Below are 16,146 nucleotides of genomic sequence, written 5' to 3'. Positions count from 1 at the left end.
CACGTACGGGATCATTAGCTGGATATCCTTGGTCCCGTTGGCCAACCCTATCCGATAGCGGTGATCCTCGTGCTTGACATCATTATCCTTGGATGCTGCGGAGCGCCAACGCGGTCCGATCATACTTCGTCGCAGGCGCCTTCGTAGTTCGGTCTTTCGATACTGCTACGTTTTCTTCTCGCGCTTTTGCCTCTTCTTCGTCTTTATTTTCATTTCGTTTGTATTTATCCATCAACCATTTGGCAATCCGAGCGACTTACATTCAATAAATCTGCAAAAATTGTGACAGTGCGCGAATTTGTTGTTTATATTGGAATAATAACCAATCGATAATAAAAACGTGTTGCTGTGATGGTGATCTAATGACTTTCGATTTTGACATTGTGCGTTTCGAAGAATTGTGAAAAGAATAAGTTAATTAATGTGAAAGAATGACATAATCCGTTTAACGAAAAACACATGATAAAGTAATAGTTTCTGATAATAACTCTGACCGCACGTGACGAATAAAATTCATGACTATGGTGAAGAAGAAAAACTGATTGGATACATGTATGGTGATCACCGTTTTTGCGGCAAGAATTTGTGATAAGTGTTTATGCAAATCATAAAACATTCTAAAAGAGCTCGAATTTCTTCGGCTCTTTATCGCATTTGATTGTTTTCTTTGAAGCTAAATTAATATCTGTGCTAAGTAAACGAAAAATATTAATAAACGGTTAATGCTACCGTTTCCTAATGACTATATAATCGGAAAATATTATCCATAGTATCAAGAAAATATTGAAAAAAAATAATAGTTTCGAGAACCCCTCAAAATGGAGACGAGCGATCCGTCGGGTAGACTAACGGCGGAAGACTTATCGGATTGCATAAGTGATAGCAGCCACTCGGAATCTCAATTAAGAGCATTTCAAAGTTACGAGCGCATCAAAGAGCTAAATCTGTCCATTGATAAAAATAAAGAAGATGTATCGACGGAATCAAAGGAATTTCATCTTAGTCTCGAAAGCGGCGATAGGACGTCCCTTCGATTCAACGAGTTTCCGTGCGAAAACCAGACCAGAAATCTGACTATGACGTTGAGTAAGGCCAAGGATTTCGGTTACTCCGCCAATACTTTGACGGAGATTAATTATCCGCTGGATAGATCGAACGAGAATGAGGAATCGGTTGACGCCGCGACGCTTTGCAGATCGAAAAATTCCAGCGCCAAGAACGTGCTGTTTAATCTACGCGAGACCAAGCAGAGGAGTCCCCATGCGTCGTTATCCTCCTTAGACAGGTACAGCAAGGATCTCAACTTCGTGGTGGAAAAGGAAATGAAGGACTTCGGCCTGCTCAAGAACTACAATCTCGATCGCATGAAAGAGTTCAATTTTTCCCTGGATAGAATGAGGGATACCCACATCAGCAGTCTGGCCCTCGAAAGATTGCGTGGCGGTGCTGGTTTGCTGGAAAATTCAAGCATGTTGGATCACAAGGAATTCAGGAACTTGCAGGTACAACCGAGGAATTCCGATCTCGAAGCAATAGCTTTGGAACGCATGAGACGCTCGCATCTACTTGGTACAGAGCTATCCGCGCAAAATTTGTCGACGCAAGTGCCGCATTCGCACTCGATCACGCACATGCAGCATTCTCAACAACAGCAGCAGCAACAAGCGAAGTCATTCACCATCGACGCAATCTTGGGCCTAAGAAATAATCAGCGAGAGAAACGGAATCAGCAGCAACAATACAGAAAACATCAGGGTACTTATAATATTTTTATTATTAGTTATATCTATGTCAACTTAGTTTTTGATTTTGGTTGTTATTGGCCACATTCAGCAGACAAAGCAGATCAGTGAGCGCTTATAGTGATTCGCTGGATCTGAATAAATCAATCGTAACAAAGAATCACTGAGCGCTCACTAATCAGGACTGTCTGCTGAACGTGGCCATTGATTATATTTTTTTTGTCCATATAGCCTGGTAATCAAAAAGACGAGATTTATACGTAGAAGAATTATTTAAATTATAATTAACTGATTAATTATTCTTTTTATGTAATGTTGGAGCAGTCTGTATTTCTGAAATTATTTATTATCTTTTTGATACATACTTGATGTCGTTAATATGCGGTGATATATATTTTTTATTTGTTTTATTAATTAGTAATGACGATGAAAATGTTCTAAGTAGACAAGGAAAAAAAGAACGTTTTAAATATAAAAATATTTTAAATTTAAATTTACCTATTTTGTAAACGAAATAAATGCTATCAGTAAATGTTACCATTACATAATAATCAAAATTATTTATTAATTAAAATTATAATCAAATTAAAAAATGGAAATTATAATTTAAAGTCAAAGTAAAATTATTTTAAAAAATTGAAACTTTAAAAAGTTAAGACTGTTAAGAAAAAATAATATTTTGCTTTGAATACAAGAAACGCGTTTAACAGATTACTGTATTTTAATGTGTATTTTATTCCCCAATTAGATAAAAAAACAATCGAAATGCTATTGCATATCGTATACTGTGTGATAATCGAAAAAGCCTGTAACTAACTTCAGATAAATTTTAGTATCTACCAGAATGAAAGTGTCAAATATGTAAATTTTCGATGTCAAAAAGAATGGTATTCAAAATTTCTTAATTTTAAATATAGGTACATATATTTTTTATTGTAAAATCTCTTAGAATATCTACAATAATATATCTTCGGGGATTTTTCAAGGGATTACGCTTAAATGCATATGTGCAATTTAACCTTATCATAAAATATTTTGTTACACATATTACATTTTTATATAGCTTTTTACTAGCTTTATTATCATCCAACTTTTGTCGCAGCGGATGTAATTAAATATTCTTTATTGTCATTCTACGCCTTTACTTGCCATTTTCTCAGGTCAGGAGAGTTCGACAAAGAACAGCAGTTCGAGTTCCAGTTCAGGCGGTGGCGGCAAAGTAAAGAGAGTGCGAACAATCTTCACGGCGGAACAACTGGAACGTCTGGAGGGTGAATTTGCACGTCAGCAATACATGGTGGGCCCCGAAAGATTGTACCTGGCTCACGCACTTCGACTGACCGAGGCCCAAGTCAAGGTCTGGTTCCAGAATCGTCGTATCAAGTGGCGAAAGTTGCATCACGAGCAACAGAGCCAGAGAGTGCATGAGTTCCAGCGCACGTTGAACTCTTCGTTGGAACACGAAGACAGCAACGAGGCCGACAAATGGTGAAACAGAAAATCACGATCTACGCGTTCCTAGATCGTGACTGTCACCTTGTTCTTTCTTCTTTAACTACGCCGCTCTAGCCCTTTCATTTCGTTGTCTTAGGAAGACGAGAAGTTATTCTATGCGGATGTAGTTGCAGATGAGATTTCGAACGTGCAATTGTCAATCTCCTGAAGAAGTATAATTTTATATAACTTTTCGTGAAATATTCACGTCGCATCTTTCTTTCTTCACTCTCATCTCTGTGCTAATCGTCTTGCCAGCTCTTAATATCGTACCACGAAATTCGAGCGTTCTTTGAAGAAATTGTATATGGATTGCAAATCGTGACGAAGAGAACTGTGTATTGCAAAAAGATTAATATTATTGATTGTGTCAAAGTGAGTTTCTCATTTCTCAAAATATTTTCTTTTCATATCTTAACTTAAAGTTGCAAAAATAAACCGACATCTTATACGATAACGTATGATAAGACGTCTTATCGTTTTTCTAAAAAATTGTAAACATCTTCGTGATCAGCAAATTGATAAAAAGTGCAAATACTTGAGCAAAATTTAAACAGCTTGACAAAATAAATAAGATAATAATAAAAAATTGTGCCAAAAGCAAACAGTGTAAATAGAAATATAATAAACAATGAGGAACAAGATTTAAAAAAGGTGGAATGCAAAGTATGAGAATTAAAAAATTATAAATGGGGAAAGATTCATTTTTGACAGTGTTTAAATATTTATACAAGCTTTCTGACAAGAATGGAGCAAAGTGGAAGACATAAAACAAAGTATATTTCACCACATACATCTACGTGGTCTGCTAATCAAACTACTAACGCTAAAGTTCCGTCTGATGCATATTGGAAATATACACAAAGAAGCCATCAAGATACCATTGATAAGAATACCAGGTAATTTACAAATAGCAATATTTTTTAAGAAATCCTCTATAATAAAAATTTTCCCTTTTATATATATATTTAAAGTATTTAGTTAAAGATTTTCTGTAACATATTTTTGTAACAAATGCAACTCATATGGTATCTGAACATTTTAATTTATGTTAAATCTTGATTTCAAAAAGCAAGGCTTTTTGTTAAAAGTATTATTAAAAACTTTATTTTTCGTGGCGTACAATTAGATAGAATAAATTCAATACCTCTCATAAATGATAGTAATATCTTATCAAACCGAGTCAAAAACAGTTTCGTGATTTTTAGACGCCATCAAAGTCCAATGCCAGAATCAACGGTGAGCTATTATTCTTCCGCAAATTCTTACAAGACTTTAAAACATAACGCTTATCCATCGACGCATCCAAAACATTCCTCTGCGTTTCATACGGAAGTACCACAGCGATACCAACAGATTACTACAAAATCTGCTAGAAATAAAGATCGTACTAACAACGTAGCAGTCATAAATAAAGATCGATACAAGACTCAGCAAGAAGATGAGAATACAGAATATATTGATGATGAATTAGGAAATTTTACGGAAGATAATTTAGGGGAAGATGCTGAAGAGGAAGGTATAAAATGTGAATTATTGTTACTTAATTTATACAAAACTCTAACATGTTTAAAAAAATATTTGAAAAAATTAATAAAATTCATATAGACTTGAAACAAATATATTTCAAAGAGTATTAAAAGCAATTTTAATTATTACTACATTTATAAATAGACAAAAGATGAAAGAAACATAGAAAAGATTAATTAATAATATTGAGAAGACACAATATTTTTTTAATACATTAAATTTATATTGATTTATAGAATAATTACAGATGCTTAAAACGATCAAAAGTACTATTGCGACTGTATTTAATATCTTGAAATAAAATATTTCTGTAGCGGAGAACGATCGGTCCCTTCGAGGTGACAAAAGAGTCGGCGAGATCATCAATAAGGAATATGACGAGCATGAAGCAGACGATGAGATAGATGAGGAATCTGATGCACCTGCCGAAACACAAGCAATACAGCGCAATTTAGCTCAGAGAGATGCGTTGCGAGCACAACGAATGCGAATGATTAACCAACAACAAGATCCGCACATAATTCGTTACTCTCAACAAGCGCCAAAACTGTATCAAGCTTATCATTTACCAACAAGGTTTGTAATATAAATCCTTAAATATGAAAACACATGCTTCACAAAATTTTTATAGTTTAACAACCGATGCTTAATGATCCTCCGGAAAAAGTAGAATTCCTTGCTATTTATTCGCTAAAATCAGAAATTGATATAAATATATTTTACTATACTTTGTTTCATCTAATTTGGTTAATCCTAATTATTCTTTATTTTACGCTAGTTTAATCGCACTATGGCGTGGACAGTCCATTCAAAGCTAATGAAGAACTAAATGGATTGTGCATGACAAAGTAGCATGAATCAGAAATTAGAGGCATAAACGCACATTAAACAGAATATATTGTAATTAAACAGCTTAATGATCAATTATCTGTATTATACTTTTGACTCGATATGCCCTTTAATCATACATATTCTATCATCGATACATCAAATTTCTGCGAGGTGTGTATATGATTAGATATTATCACAACACACCCGATCACGATATCCATGAAACGCTGTCGGAAGAAGATCTGTACACGGCTCAAGCGTTAAAAAATCCTCCTCGAAGATCATCAATGGGCTATCATCAAAATTGGATTCCGCAGAGGAGTTCAACAGATCGATACGACACAATGACCTCGCTAACTCAGCCGAGTCGCCGAGCACGGACGAGGCCAGAGATGAAGTCTTTTACGGAAGCAGAATTTGCTGATAGGAGAAAGTGTAGCCGTTGCGGTAATATCTCAACCAGGAAGCCATCAACGTCGAGAAGGAACAATTGTAGGTTCCAGGATAGTCCTAATTTCTCGACCAAGGCGCGTTTCGGTAAGCAAAAAAATATTTAGAAAAATATTAATATTAAATATATATCTAATAAGATTAAAAATAATCTAATAGCATTAAAAATAAGTAATTACACAGTATACAGTAAAGTAACTATATTTATTATTAATAAATAGCCAAACTGTTATCTCCTTTAATTAATTTTTTTATATATATTTACTTGATTTAATCACTATATTTTTGAACAAATATCAATGTTTATAATTTTAAATTGTGTTATTTCTTTCAGGCGACGACGTGGAGATACTCGACCAATCTTGGTGCGGCCATTGTAAGCCGAAACATCATTTTGAAGGAAATATGGGGTCTTGTGAAATTCCATCATCGGCTTTGTATTCGATGAAATCACGACGTTCCAGAGACACTAGTATACCAATGCATGAAACGTTAAAGGAAAAACATCCAGTGGATGAGATATCACACGAGTTTGCACGGATGTCATCCAGATATACCAAAGATACGCCGAACACTTTACGCGATAGAGCCAGACATTCCGCGCAGACAGCGCAAGGCGCAACTAGAATATCTGTTCGTTATGATCCTTAAATATTTTTTTTTAATTTTATTACTTTTATAAGCCAATGTAAAAAATTAAGACAATTAATGTTTTACGGATAGTAGATACGTGAGATTTCTTCCTAAAATTACTGTCTTCTAAAATTTTGACATCTTTGAAAAGTAATAAATTTTGTTTTATGCCTATTAAAATAACACTTTTCAAAATAAAACTTTTGGAATAATTGCAATAAATAACTCTGCATGTTGCAATATGGCATTGTCTAACTGTTAACTATTAATAATAATTAACTTCTTACTTTTAACTTATTATGTTTTCTGAGTAAAAAATGTTTTTTTGAAACACAAAAATTCTTAAAATGTACATTGTTACTTTCAACCAATCTTCACTGAATCATAGCGTTACATGTTTTAAATGACGAGAAGAACCTGATGAAATTATCGAGAATTGAGAGAGAGATATATATATATATAATAAAACAATGAAAAATAACATTGCACTTTATAACACAATCACAGATACTACAACAATACTTCTACCCACAGTCAGTTCCCTTCCACCGTTTGTCCAACATATATTTTTGTAACTGTCTTTCGAATCGTGTAGATGTATTCTGTGTAGTGTAATAAAAAAGGTTATGCCACGCAAAGGCATGAAAAATTAGTTTCACAATGTACATACAAACTGAATAAAGCCAATAGAGCTGATGGAAGCGATTTAACATTCTTTTTCTCATTGTAATTTTAAAAAGGTAAACATTACTTTACGTCTTTTGGCACTGGTGCACAAAATCTACTGTAAATACGTGATACTATTATATAATTAATTATAACGATAGACGTACGCGTATACATATGTTAAACGGAGAATAAACCTCAATCTGTACATTAAACATAAATGGTATGTTCAATTAATCCCAAATTAACATCCACACCTAAATTAATATTTATGTTATTTTTAACAATTATTTACATGATTTTATAATATTAGATTATTTTCACATTATCACAAAAAGTAAAATAAGCTACAGCATGACAAATATTCAACAGCAATTTAATATTGCCCAAAAATTTAAATTAAACTTAGAACGTCTTTTGAATCGTGCAGACGTATTCTGGGTAATGTAATAAAAAATTATGCTACAAAGGCATAAATTATAATAAAAAACATTTTACGTGAATTATATTTCAAGTTTCACGGATAATGGGCGGATAGTGGGTGGGAAGAATCACTATATTTTGTATGAGTTTTCAAATATAATTTTTGCACTGCTCGCGGTCAAAGTCGGAAAAGAGGAAGTAGCTTTTTACGTAACTATTGGCTCAGCGCAAAAGAGACGCTTTGACTGGAGCTTTCATTTAAATATTAATAACGCTTTGTCGCATTCGCGCTGAAAGATTATGCTTTATTCAATTATAAACTTAATATTTTTTACATACACATCTGCGTGCCAGAAGTAGATGTTGCTTATTGCAAAAGAGATGTAGTGAATCTGGATTTACAAAACACAATTAAATATTTTATTCAATAAATAGATTGCACATCTGCAGAAAAATACAAATAGATTTAGAATATGTTATATATTTCATAAAGTATATAAAATATTAAACATGTGGAGCTGGACTATATAAAAAATTATATTTTATTGTTTTTTTTTAATTTACAAATGATGTATGTGTTAAAAACAGAAGCGTGTGATAAAGTTATTGACAGACATAAATTTAATCTTTAATAATCTTGAGATATTAGCAGTCTCAAAAAGTACAATATTGCCTTGTTGTAAAATCTGTGAATGACTAGTAATATACACATATAAATTGCATCACGCGTACTATTCTCCCATATAAAAATATGACATGGATGATGGTTAGTAACTAATATTCGCTCGTTACGCGGAAGCCTCATTGTCACCGTGATAAATTAGCATAGGACCCGTGTCAAAGCATCACAAAAAGCCCTTGATGCACAATCATGTAGACTTCGCCATTACGGAGATACGGAGAAAGATATCAATCAATTCGTAATGTACCATTTTATCACAAATTCCATTTATTCAACATCAATTGGTACGGCTGTTATTACTATTACGGGACCCTCTTTATAATTAACATCATCATGTATACTTTAAAAGTCATTATCGGTAAATCATAAATCCTCGTGTGCATGTGTGTTTGAAATATGAATTAATAGAATAATTTTATTTAAATTATTAAATTGTGTCTCTTATTTTTTATCTAAGAAGTTTTAATTTAAGTTTAAAAAAGTCATTGCATATAATGCCAGATTAGTTTCTTGAGTAAAATTAAAGAGAAAACAGTTTTAATATATTTTTTGTTTATCAATCTAATAATAATAAAATTTCAAAATTTAGAATCTCAAACGTGCGCTGCATCGTTGGAGGAAGATTTTTAACAGTTATAAAGACATATAGTTTAAAAGATACATATATTTTTCATATAAAATATGTAATTAAAGTATCAAAAAATAAGTAAAGGATCAAATTATATAATTATTATTCTTTGTTGGAAATTGTCGTATCTTCTTTATATTTTCGGGTAAATAAATAATTTACAAAATTCCTAGAAAGCAGTGAATCGTCGTACAAAGAAGCTTGTGCGTAGATAAAGCTACACGATGAGATCGAAATCGTCACGAGGCGAAAGAACGAAGGCGAGATGAGCTTCGATATCTCGCGCTACAACCCTGTGCGAGATGTAAGCTCCGCCTATCCCTCGGTTACAACGGGACTTGCAAGAGCCCTGCAACCCCCACTTTCCGGTGGAGGGTATCCCAACCCCTGCTCCATCGTCGTTGGCATCCGCGGCATTCCAATTAGCTCGCGAATCAAAAGAGCCCCACTGCCTTTGTGGGGTCTCACCCTACCCCCAGTAAACTCGCTCGTTCTCTCTCTATCTCCCTATCTCGTTAACCACCCCCTCTCTGTCCGTCTATCTATCTGCCTTGCTATCTGCTTTATCGCACTTTCCATATATTTATCTTTCTGTCTAAATCACTACGCTCATATACGTGTGCAGTCTTCCACATGGTATTTTACACTTGTTTCATTAGTACGTACGTTTCTAACGCCTATCCTTCATAGATATATAAAATTAACCAATATTTAATCTAATGCTACTTATATATTTGTCTTGTGTCCTAAAAATTACATCTAGTATTATTATAGTATCCAAAAACAATAAATAAACAAAATATGAATTTAGATTATTTTCATTCAAATCATGTGCAATTTATGTTCAGCAAATGAAGTATTAATGAGATGAAATACAAATGAAACTCTTAATGAATGAATTAAGATCACTATGAAAATTTTTTTAAATTACTTAATCGCCTGTTTGCTGTTTTCTTCTTTCCTTTACAAAATTAATATTTTCATTTTCTATGTGAAGTGTGTAGACAAAATAATAAAAGAAATCTCTTTTATGCCGTCCTCTCTCAACCTTCACTGTGTACCCAGTCTTTCCTTTTTCTTTGCATCTCTTCCCTTTCCAAGCCTGTCCTCCCTCCGCCCCTTACTGCCCCTCTGCTTATATATTTGTTGCTCTTTTTACCATTCTCTCCCTCTCTCACTGAATTGTTTCCTCCTTCTCTGCGTTATTCTCTCGCGTCCTTCACTCGCAGATGGGCTTTTTAGTGGAATAAAACCAAGCAACGCTAAAGAGCGGCTGTTACGAGAGAAGGGGTGGATGGGATTAACCGCAGTTTTAATCGTGAAGCTTCTTTGACGGACAAAATTCATATAAACGCATGAGCACTTTAGTGAAACGACCGAATTACGTTGCTCGAGTTTAAGTGGTATGCAAATCTTTGTAGTTGGTTCGAACATATTAGAAGCCAATTGGTTTATTTAGAACATGATTATATGAAATATTTACTAACAATATTACACGTAATTAAATTTATATAAAAAATTTTATTTATAATAATTGAAGACACATGTTTCACATATTTTTATATGTGTATATAACACAATTAAAATGGCGTTAGTACTAAAGATTCTAAAAAAAAACGCAATATTGCTGGAGTATATTTCAAGACATTCAGAAATATGGCGAAGCAGATTTCAATATTCTGGCCGGCCGAATGACAAATTGGTATTGCAAAGCGACTCTCGACGTTTCCCTCAGCCTTTCGCGTTTTTACTCAAACAGGCATCCATATACACCAGTCGCTCGGGGTAATTGAAATCGGAGGAAACCGCTCGTGGTGTTTCCCCCGACTCGGTCACGACGAAGCGCAACGCAAATTTTATTACGGCGCGCCTCTATCCACTTCGTTAGATACCACTTTGTTTATCATTCGCGGATATTAAAATCGTCAGTGTGATGTGTACGTGGATGTGTATCCAGCATCGTTCCGCCATTTGCACGCGCATCACCGACTCTCCAAATTTCCATATTTTCATCACGACTCACTCCTTTCTCGAATATTCGTCCCGATGAAATCAACGATTACATTAAAATATACATTTCATTATCGGGTTAATTATGATAACATATTAATTAAAAACTTAAAAATAATCTTTAATAGATATAGAATATGTTGTCTTCTCTGTACAGTTAAAGTTACTATAAAAATATTGAAGTTATATGAAGTTACAAGAGATAAATATTATTGTTACTTTGACAAATATTATAATTCAATGCAAAAGAGAATTTTATATTAGCGATAAAATGCATAAAATAAGATCAATAATATCAATAATATAAAGTGGTAAAATAATATTTAGTTTAAGTACTACTTTGCGTAACACGTTTCCTGGCAAAATCAAAGAGCATTTCTATGTTCAAAACACGTAATCTTTACTTTAGCTCATTAATAAATTGTACATACGAGTGCGCATTCTTCGGAATCTGCAATTTTTATATGCAAAATTCAAATTTATGTATTGAATTTCTAATGTAGACTTTTTTAATTGTTTATGTTACTGTAAAAATTAATTGTTCTAGCATATATAATTATTTCATAAGAATAAAAATTATAATAATTAGCATGCAAACATAAAAATGAAGTTCATAGAAATAAAGTTGTTTTCAATTAAATTGTTAGTTAATTTCAATGATTTCAACGTGTATCGCGCAATACAATTAAAGGACAAAGTGCTTTACAAAACGGTTCAAGGATTACAGAAATCTCGAACATTTGTAGCCCGCTTCAGCGTCCAATTAGCGTTGCGGACACGACAACGAGTGGTCGAGTATAATTTATTACGCGGCGAAACGACTGGTTGCAACTGATTGCAATATTCTTCCCAGATGCGGGTGTCTCGCATCGACCAGTAGGATGAGCGACACCCGTGTTATTAAGGGGCGAAGCGTGCAAATATTTTCGTAATGATTAGCCATGTTCCACCACCGGCTGCACCTGCAGTTATCGATATCATAACTTTCGACAATCATCCTCGTATTCATATGACGAGTTTCAACAACGGTAGGTAATTTGTCTTAATAATTTCATTCATGTATAATTAACTAATAGCAAATACGAACGCAAAATCACAAATATTTGAAATATTTGATTACAATCCATTTATCCGTATTTTAAAATAAAGTCATCATGAAGTATATTGTGTAGGATAGCTCAATTATGCATAGACACTTAAGATAATTTACAAGTTTCATTAAACAATATCTTGTACGATTATATGCCAATGATAATAAAGTTGTTAAATAATTTTATGTACAAACGTGCCATGATTATTTGTATCTATAAACATATTAATTTAAATAATATTGAAGTAGGATAAAGAGATAAATGGTTTTATACATATAACTAAAGTGGTGCTTGTGATTTTGTTTCAGCTTTTATGGAAATTAAAACGTACCATCGAAATTCCTGAAAAAATGATACAAAAAATAATACATTTTACCATCTATCCGTCTATTTATGACTAATTGGTTATAAATCGATGTCCATACTTTTTGAATATTGCGTCCTAAATGCCGCAAAAAGTATATTGTTGCACTCGAAATGTTATAATAAAATTAATTTTGCACTTGCTTCAATCTTTGCTTTTATTTCACAATATTAAATTATGAAAAAATATTAAATTATAAAAAAGATAATACTAAACATCAAAGAAATAAAATTTGTTTTAAATTAAAACAAATGATAAAATTTCTATATTACGTAATAAAAAAATTTTAGTAATAAAATAAAAATCTTGTTAAAAAATTCTTATTAATATTAAGAAAAAGTTTTTTTTTTAATCGATACCAGATAAATGCTATATAATATTATATACGTAACTTATATCCTTGTGACAAAGAATCGAGATGTGAGGATGTTCGGTATTTGGCTAAATGGGAGGGGGGGGGGGGGTTATGCATACGAGCGTTCGTAGCTGTCACTAATCATGACCACGAATATACATGCCGTAAAAAGCATAACCACTATGCAGGACGTACGACGGAAGGGAAATGTACGCTCGAGGGGTTGCGTACAGGTCGCATTCATAACATCAGACGGAGTAATAAAAGTCAGCACCCTATCCCCGTTGCTTTCTACGCCGCCCTCGTTCTGCCTGGATACCCAGCGGAACGTGAGAGGCGGGGGGAGGAGCGTGGAGATGCGTAGGTGAGTCAAAAAAGCGAAAAGAGGGAGGAACGTTGCGACTCGTATTGTTCGCGCAGGCATGTGATATATTCGTGAAACATATACATGTCTATGTATGTATATACGTAATATCTGATATTTTCAGATTTATATGTTCACCGAAGAATCCGATGGAATTTAGCGACTTATGGAGCGAATACTTTGGGAATAAAGAAATGTATACTGTGTGATTATGAAGTAGATGAAGCATATGAAACATTTGTTGTTAAAATCGTACATTTTGAGATAATATTCAATAACTTGCATTAATAATTTGCAATAAATTAATGTACATGTAAGAAAGGAAATTTTTTTCATAAAATTTTTATGAAGAATTCTCGTTAAAAGATAGCTGGCACTTTTATGAGCACCTCATAGAACGATGATGGATAGTCCTTGGCTAGCTTCCGTTTTAAAGAGATTGACATAAATGATGCTTTGTGTAACTTAATTTTACATATTGGTAATAATTATAGTAAGTGAAAATTATTTCTGAAAGAAACTGTTTTAAAAGAATTACTAATAAGTAATTTTAAAAGAATTACTAATAAAGCGTTTAAAAAAAGTCGATATTTAAAAGCTCGAGAGACATGCTAAATTGCTAACGCAACCAGTTAGAGAGACGATGATCGTACCCCGACAGTCACTTTGTCCCAAATATAATCCCCCTGTTGTAAACCACTTCAGAGGCCACCCTCCCTCGCGTCGGGTCAAGTGTTTTCTCCCGCTAACATGCATCTAAAGGGTGCCGTCGAAAGAATCGCAACTATTTCATTTTGGGGCAGATTAGATAGATTAGCGGACAAGGATGTACGACCGAGTGATATTTAGCGATGTCATCTGCGACCAACGACATAGGGTCAAAGAATATTATTTTTTACCCCATGCGCGTCGTAATTTCATGATTGGCGTATGAGCTATGCGTCTATAAAATTGTGTCTATAAAAGCAGAAGAGTATAGCATTTATTACAAATATATAATTATCATTTAAATAAAACTTATATCAATATGGTTTATATATATATAAATTAAATATAATAATTTCTTTTCCAATAAAATTAATATATAATAGAATATAAATGTCTTAACATTTTTCAATATCTATAATGTTTTAATTTTTGGACTGAGAAAATTTGAGACATTTATTTTTTTATAAATATTTCAAATTTTAGTGAAATATAAATTGATATGCTTTATTAACTTTTATAAAATTTTTGATATACGTTATTTTTCAATAATAATTATTTTAAAATAAAAGTAAAAAAATGCGTAAAGATAGTAATAAATTGTAAGAAAAAAATGTACAAACTGTATTTCCTCCATGAATCGTTCTTAAGGTAAAGGATTAACCTGTTGATAAACTCGAATCGTTAGGGTGGGCATGAGTGCACAAAGGGTTAAAGTTTCGCTTGGCATATAAGGGACATGCAAATCTTTAGTACTTGTATCACATGCTACTAATTAGGCCGCGCTTTGAAGTTTTAATGCCTTCATCTTTGCGTAAGCTCTTGCCAAAAAGGATTAAATTGGAAATCGGATTTTGGTATTTAATCTTTCGCGATACGATCCTACGGAAGTCGAAGCACGTTGATTAAAATAATTCTTGATTAATGAGGATCTATATGAGACGTAACTGTATCACTTTTAAATATTATCGAAATTGTTGCATACATATTAAGGATTATATGCAAATTTAATAATATCACAAAATCATAGATTGTGACGTAATTATCGTTATACTAATATTTAATAAAGAAGTAAAGTAATTAAGTCTAATGTAAATTAGGATTAAAATATTTCAAAGCAAATAATTTTTCTAACGTGATTAAAAATATTAAGAAACATTTTATTATTATATAAGTTAATGTTTTAAATAATACAACCACAATTATTATTTATTTCAATATGCTTATTATTACAAAAACATTATTACTTTTATAAAAAAAATAATTTTAAAGCTTTATATAATATTATGTATAATAGTTTTAAAAAAATATAATTTATTTAAACTGTGTCAAAATTATTAATTAGATTTGTTATAAAATAAAAATGTTTGTGTGTATAATTTCATGCTTTTTAGTAGGAAGATTGAAATCAATATTATCGTAAACGAATAATTTTATAAGTAAAGTAATAATATAATATTTTTCAAATGTAAACACGGCTGAAGTTTCCATCAAGACTTGCTGCCGACGAAACAGAGATTGTGATTATCAGTAGTTGCTAAGTTCATGTACCTATTTAGCTGCGTTTAATAAATAATTTGTTTTAATAATTATAATGATGACATATGGTTTTGGACAATTTTAATTACTTTGATGGAAAATATTAAGTTGATATTATTTTCTAAAAGTAATTTAATATTATTTTAAATTAACATTTTTAAGAATTTCTTGAAGTTTAAAATTATACAAGTTTTGAAATAAATTATATTGTATTTTTATTAATGTTTGTATAAGTTTTTAATAATTACAACATTTAAAATGTTTCATATTTTTGTAATATTATGTTATAAAAAATAAAAAAAAAATAACTAAAGAGTTGTAACAGGGATGTTGAATTCTGGACAAATTGAAGAGGAGAAAAATTTAAAATATGTCATATTTCTTTGTATAGAATTATCAACAGGAAAAATTTTTGTTTTATATTTATAATAAAAGCATTATACAATTTGGATATTTTATAAAGAATTTATTTCAGTATATTCTACTTACTCTTGCGTATAGACTTTACCCTAGACTGAAGTGTATTCCCCGCGTTTGATTCGACGGAGTGATCACATGGCTTAGCCAATCAGATTTGTTATTTCGATTTCATTTGTGAACATCCCTTTTTGTTGAAATAAGACTTTCCATTCAGTTGTC

General features: G+C 32.2%; 3 protein-coding genes and 1 long non-coding RNA gene across 9 annotated transcripts; 3 read left to right on the top strand and 1 right to left on the bottom strand.

The window, feature by feature from the left end:
- Positions 1-531: 531 nt before the first annotated feature.
- LOC105449940 lies at positions 532-3,234 on the top strand. Of its 3 annotated transcripts, none has more exons than XM_011689410.1 (2): positions 532-1,755; positions 2,903-3,234. In XM_011689410.1, the coding sequence occupies exons 1-2, from the start codon at positions 819-821 to the stop codon at positions 3,232-3,234; spliced, it is 1,269 nt and encodes a 422-aa protein (XP_011687712.1). In that variant the 5' UTR covers positions 532-818. The 3 variants fall into 3 exon arrangements, 1 of the variants encoding a protein (XP_011687712.1); XR_974400.1 differs by lacking the exon at positions 532-1,755 and adding an exon at positions 2,553-2,629 and having other exon boundaries at positions 2,903-2,995; XR_974399.1 differs by lacking the exon at positions 532-1,755 and adding an exon at positions 2,559-2,659 and having other exon boundaries at positions 2,903-2,995.
- Positions 3,138-7,561, top strand: LOC105449941. 3 transcript variants are annotated; one of them, XM_011689411.1, is made up of 8 exons: positions 3,138-3,230; positions 3,334-3,409; positions 3,495-3,611; positions 3,951-4,135; positions 4,445-4,755; positions 5,081-5,342; positions 5,785-6,134; positions 6,382-7,561. In XM_011689411.1, exons 2-8 carry the CDS (start codon positions 3,371-3,373, stop codon positions 6,696-6,698), a joined length of 1,581 nt encoding a protein of 526 aa, XP_011687713.1. In that variant the 5' UTR covers positions 3,138-3,230; positions 3,334-3,370; the 3' UTR covers positions 6,699-7,561. The 3 variants fall into 3 exon arrangements, with proteins under 3 accessions (XP_011687713.1, XP_011687715.1, XP_011687714.1); XM_011689413.1 differs by having other exon boundaries at positions 3,208-3,230; positions 3,334-3,611; positions 3,983-4,135; XM_011689412.1 differs by having other exon boundaries at positions 3,208-3,230; positions 3,334-3,611; positions 3,971-4,135.
- A 3,907-nt stretch (positions 7,562-11,468) lies between these two features.
- LOC105449939 lies at positions 11,469-12,714 on the bottom strand. Of its 2 annotated transcripts, none has more exons than XR_974398.1 (4): positions 12,606-12,714; positions 12,512-12,522; positions 11,796-12,051; positions 11,469-11,540 (listed from the first exon to the last, which is right to left on the bottom strand). It is a non-coding gene; the product is annotated as an uncharacterized LOC105449939 (long non-coding RNA). The 2 variants fall into 2 exon arrangements; XR_974396.1 differs by having other exon boundaries at positions 11,815-12,051.
- A 326-nt stretch (positions 12,715-13,040) lies between these two features.
- LOC105449938 lies at positions 13,041-13,584 on the top strand. Its single transcript, XM_011689409.1, has 2 exons — positions 13,041-13,263; positions 13,388-13,584. The coding sequence occupies exons 1-2, from the start codon at positions 13,043-13,045 to the stop codon at positions 13,470-13,472; spliced, it is 306 nt and encodes a 101-aa protein (XP_011687711.1). The 5' UTR covers positions 13,041-13,042; the 3' UTR covers positions 13,473-13,584.
- The last annotated feature ends 2,562 nt before the right edge of the window (positions 13,585-16,146 follow it).

This window comes from Wasmannia auropunctata, unplaced genomic scaffold, assembly GCF_000956235.1.
Source record: "Wasmannia auropunctata unplaced genomic scaffold, wasmannia.A_1.0 LD336071.1, whole genome shotgun sequence".
NCBI classification, from domain to species: Eukaryota; Metazoa; Arthropoda; class Insecta; order Hymenoptera; family Formicidae; genus Wasmannia; species Wasmannia auropunctata.
The sequence above is the reverse complement of the archived record's forward strand: the minus strand, read 5'-3'. Positions and strand labels throughout refer to the sequence as shown.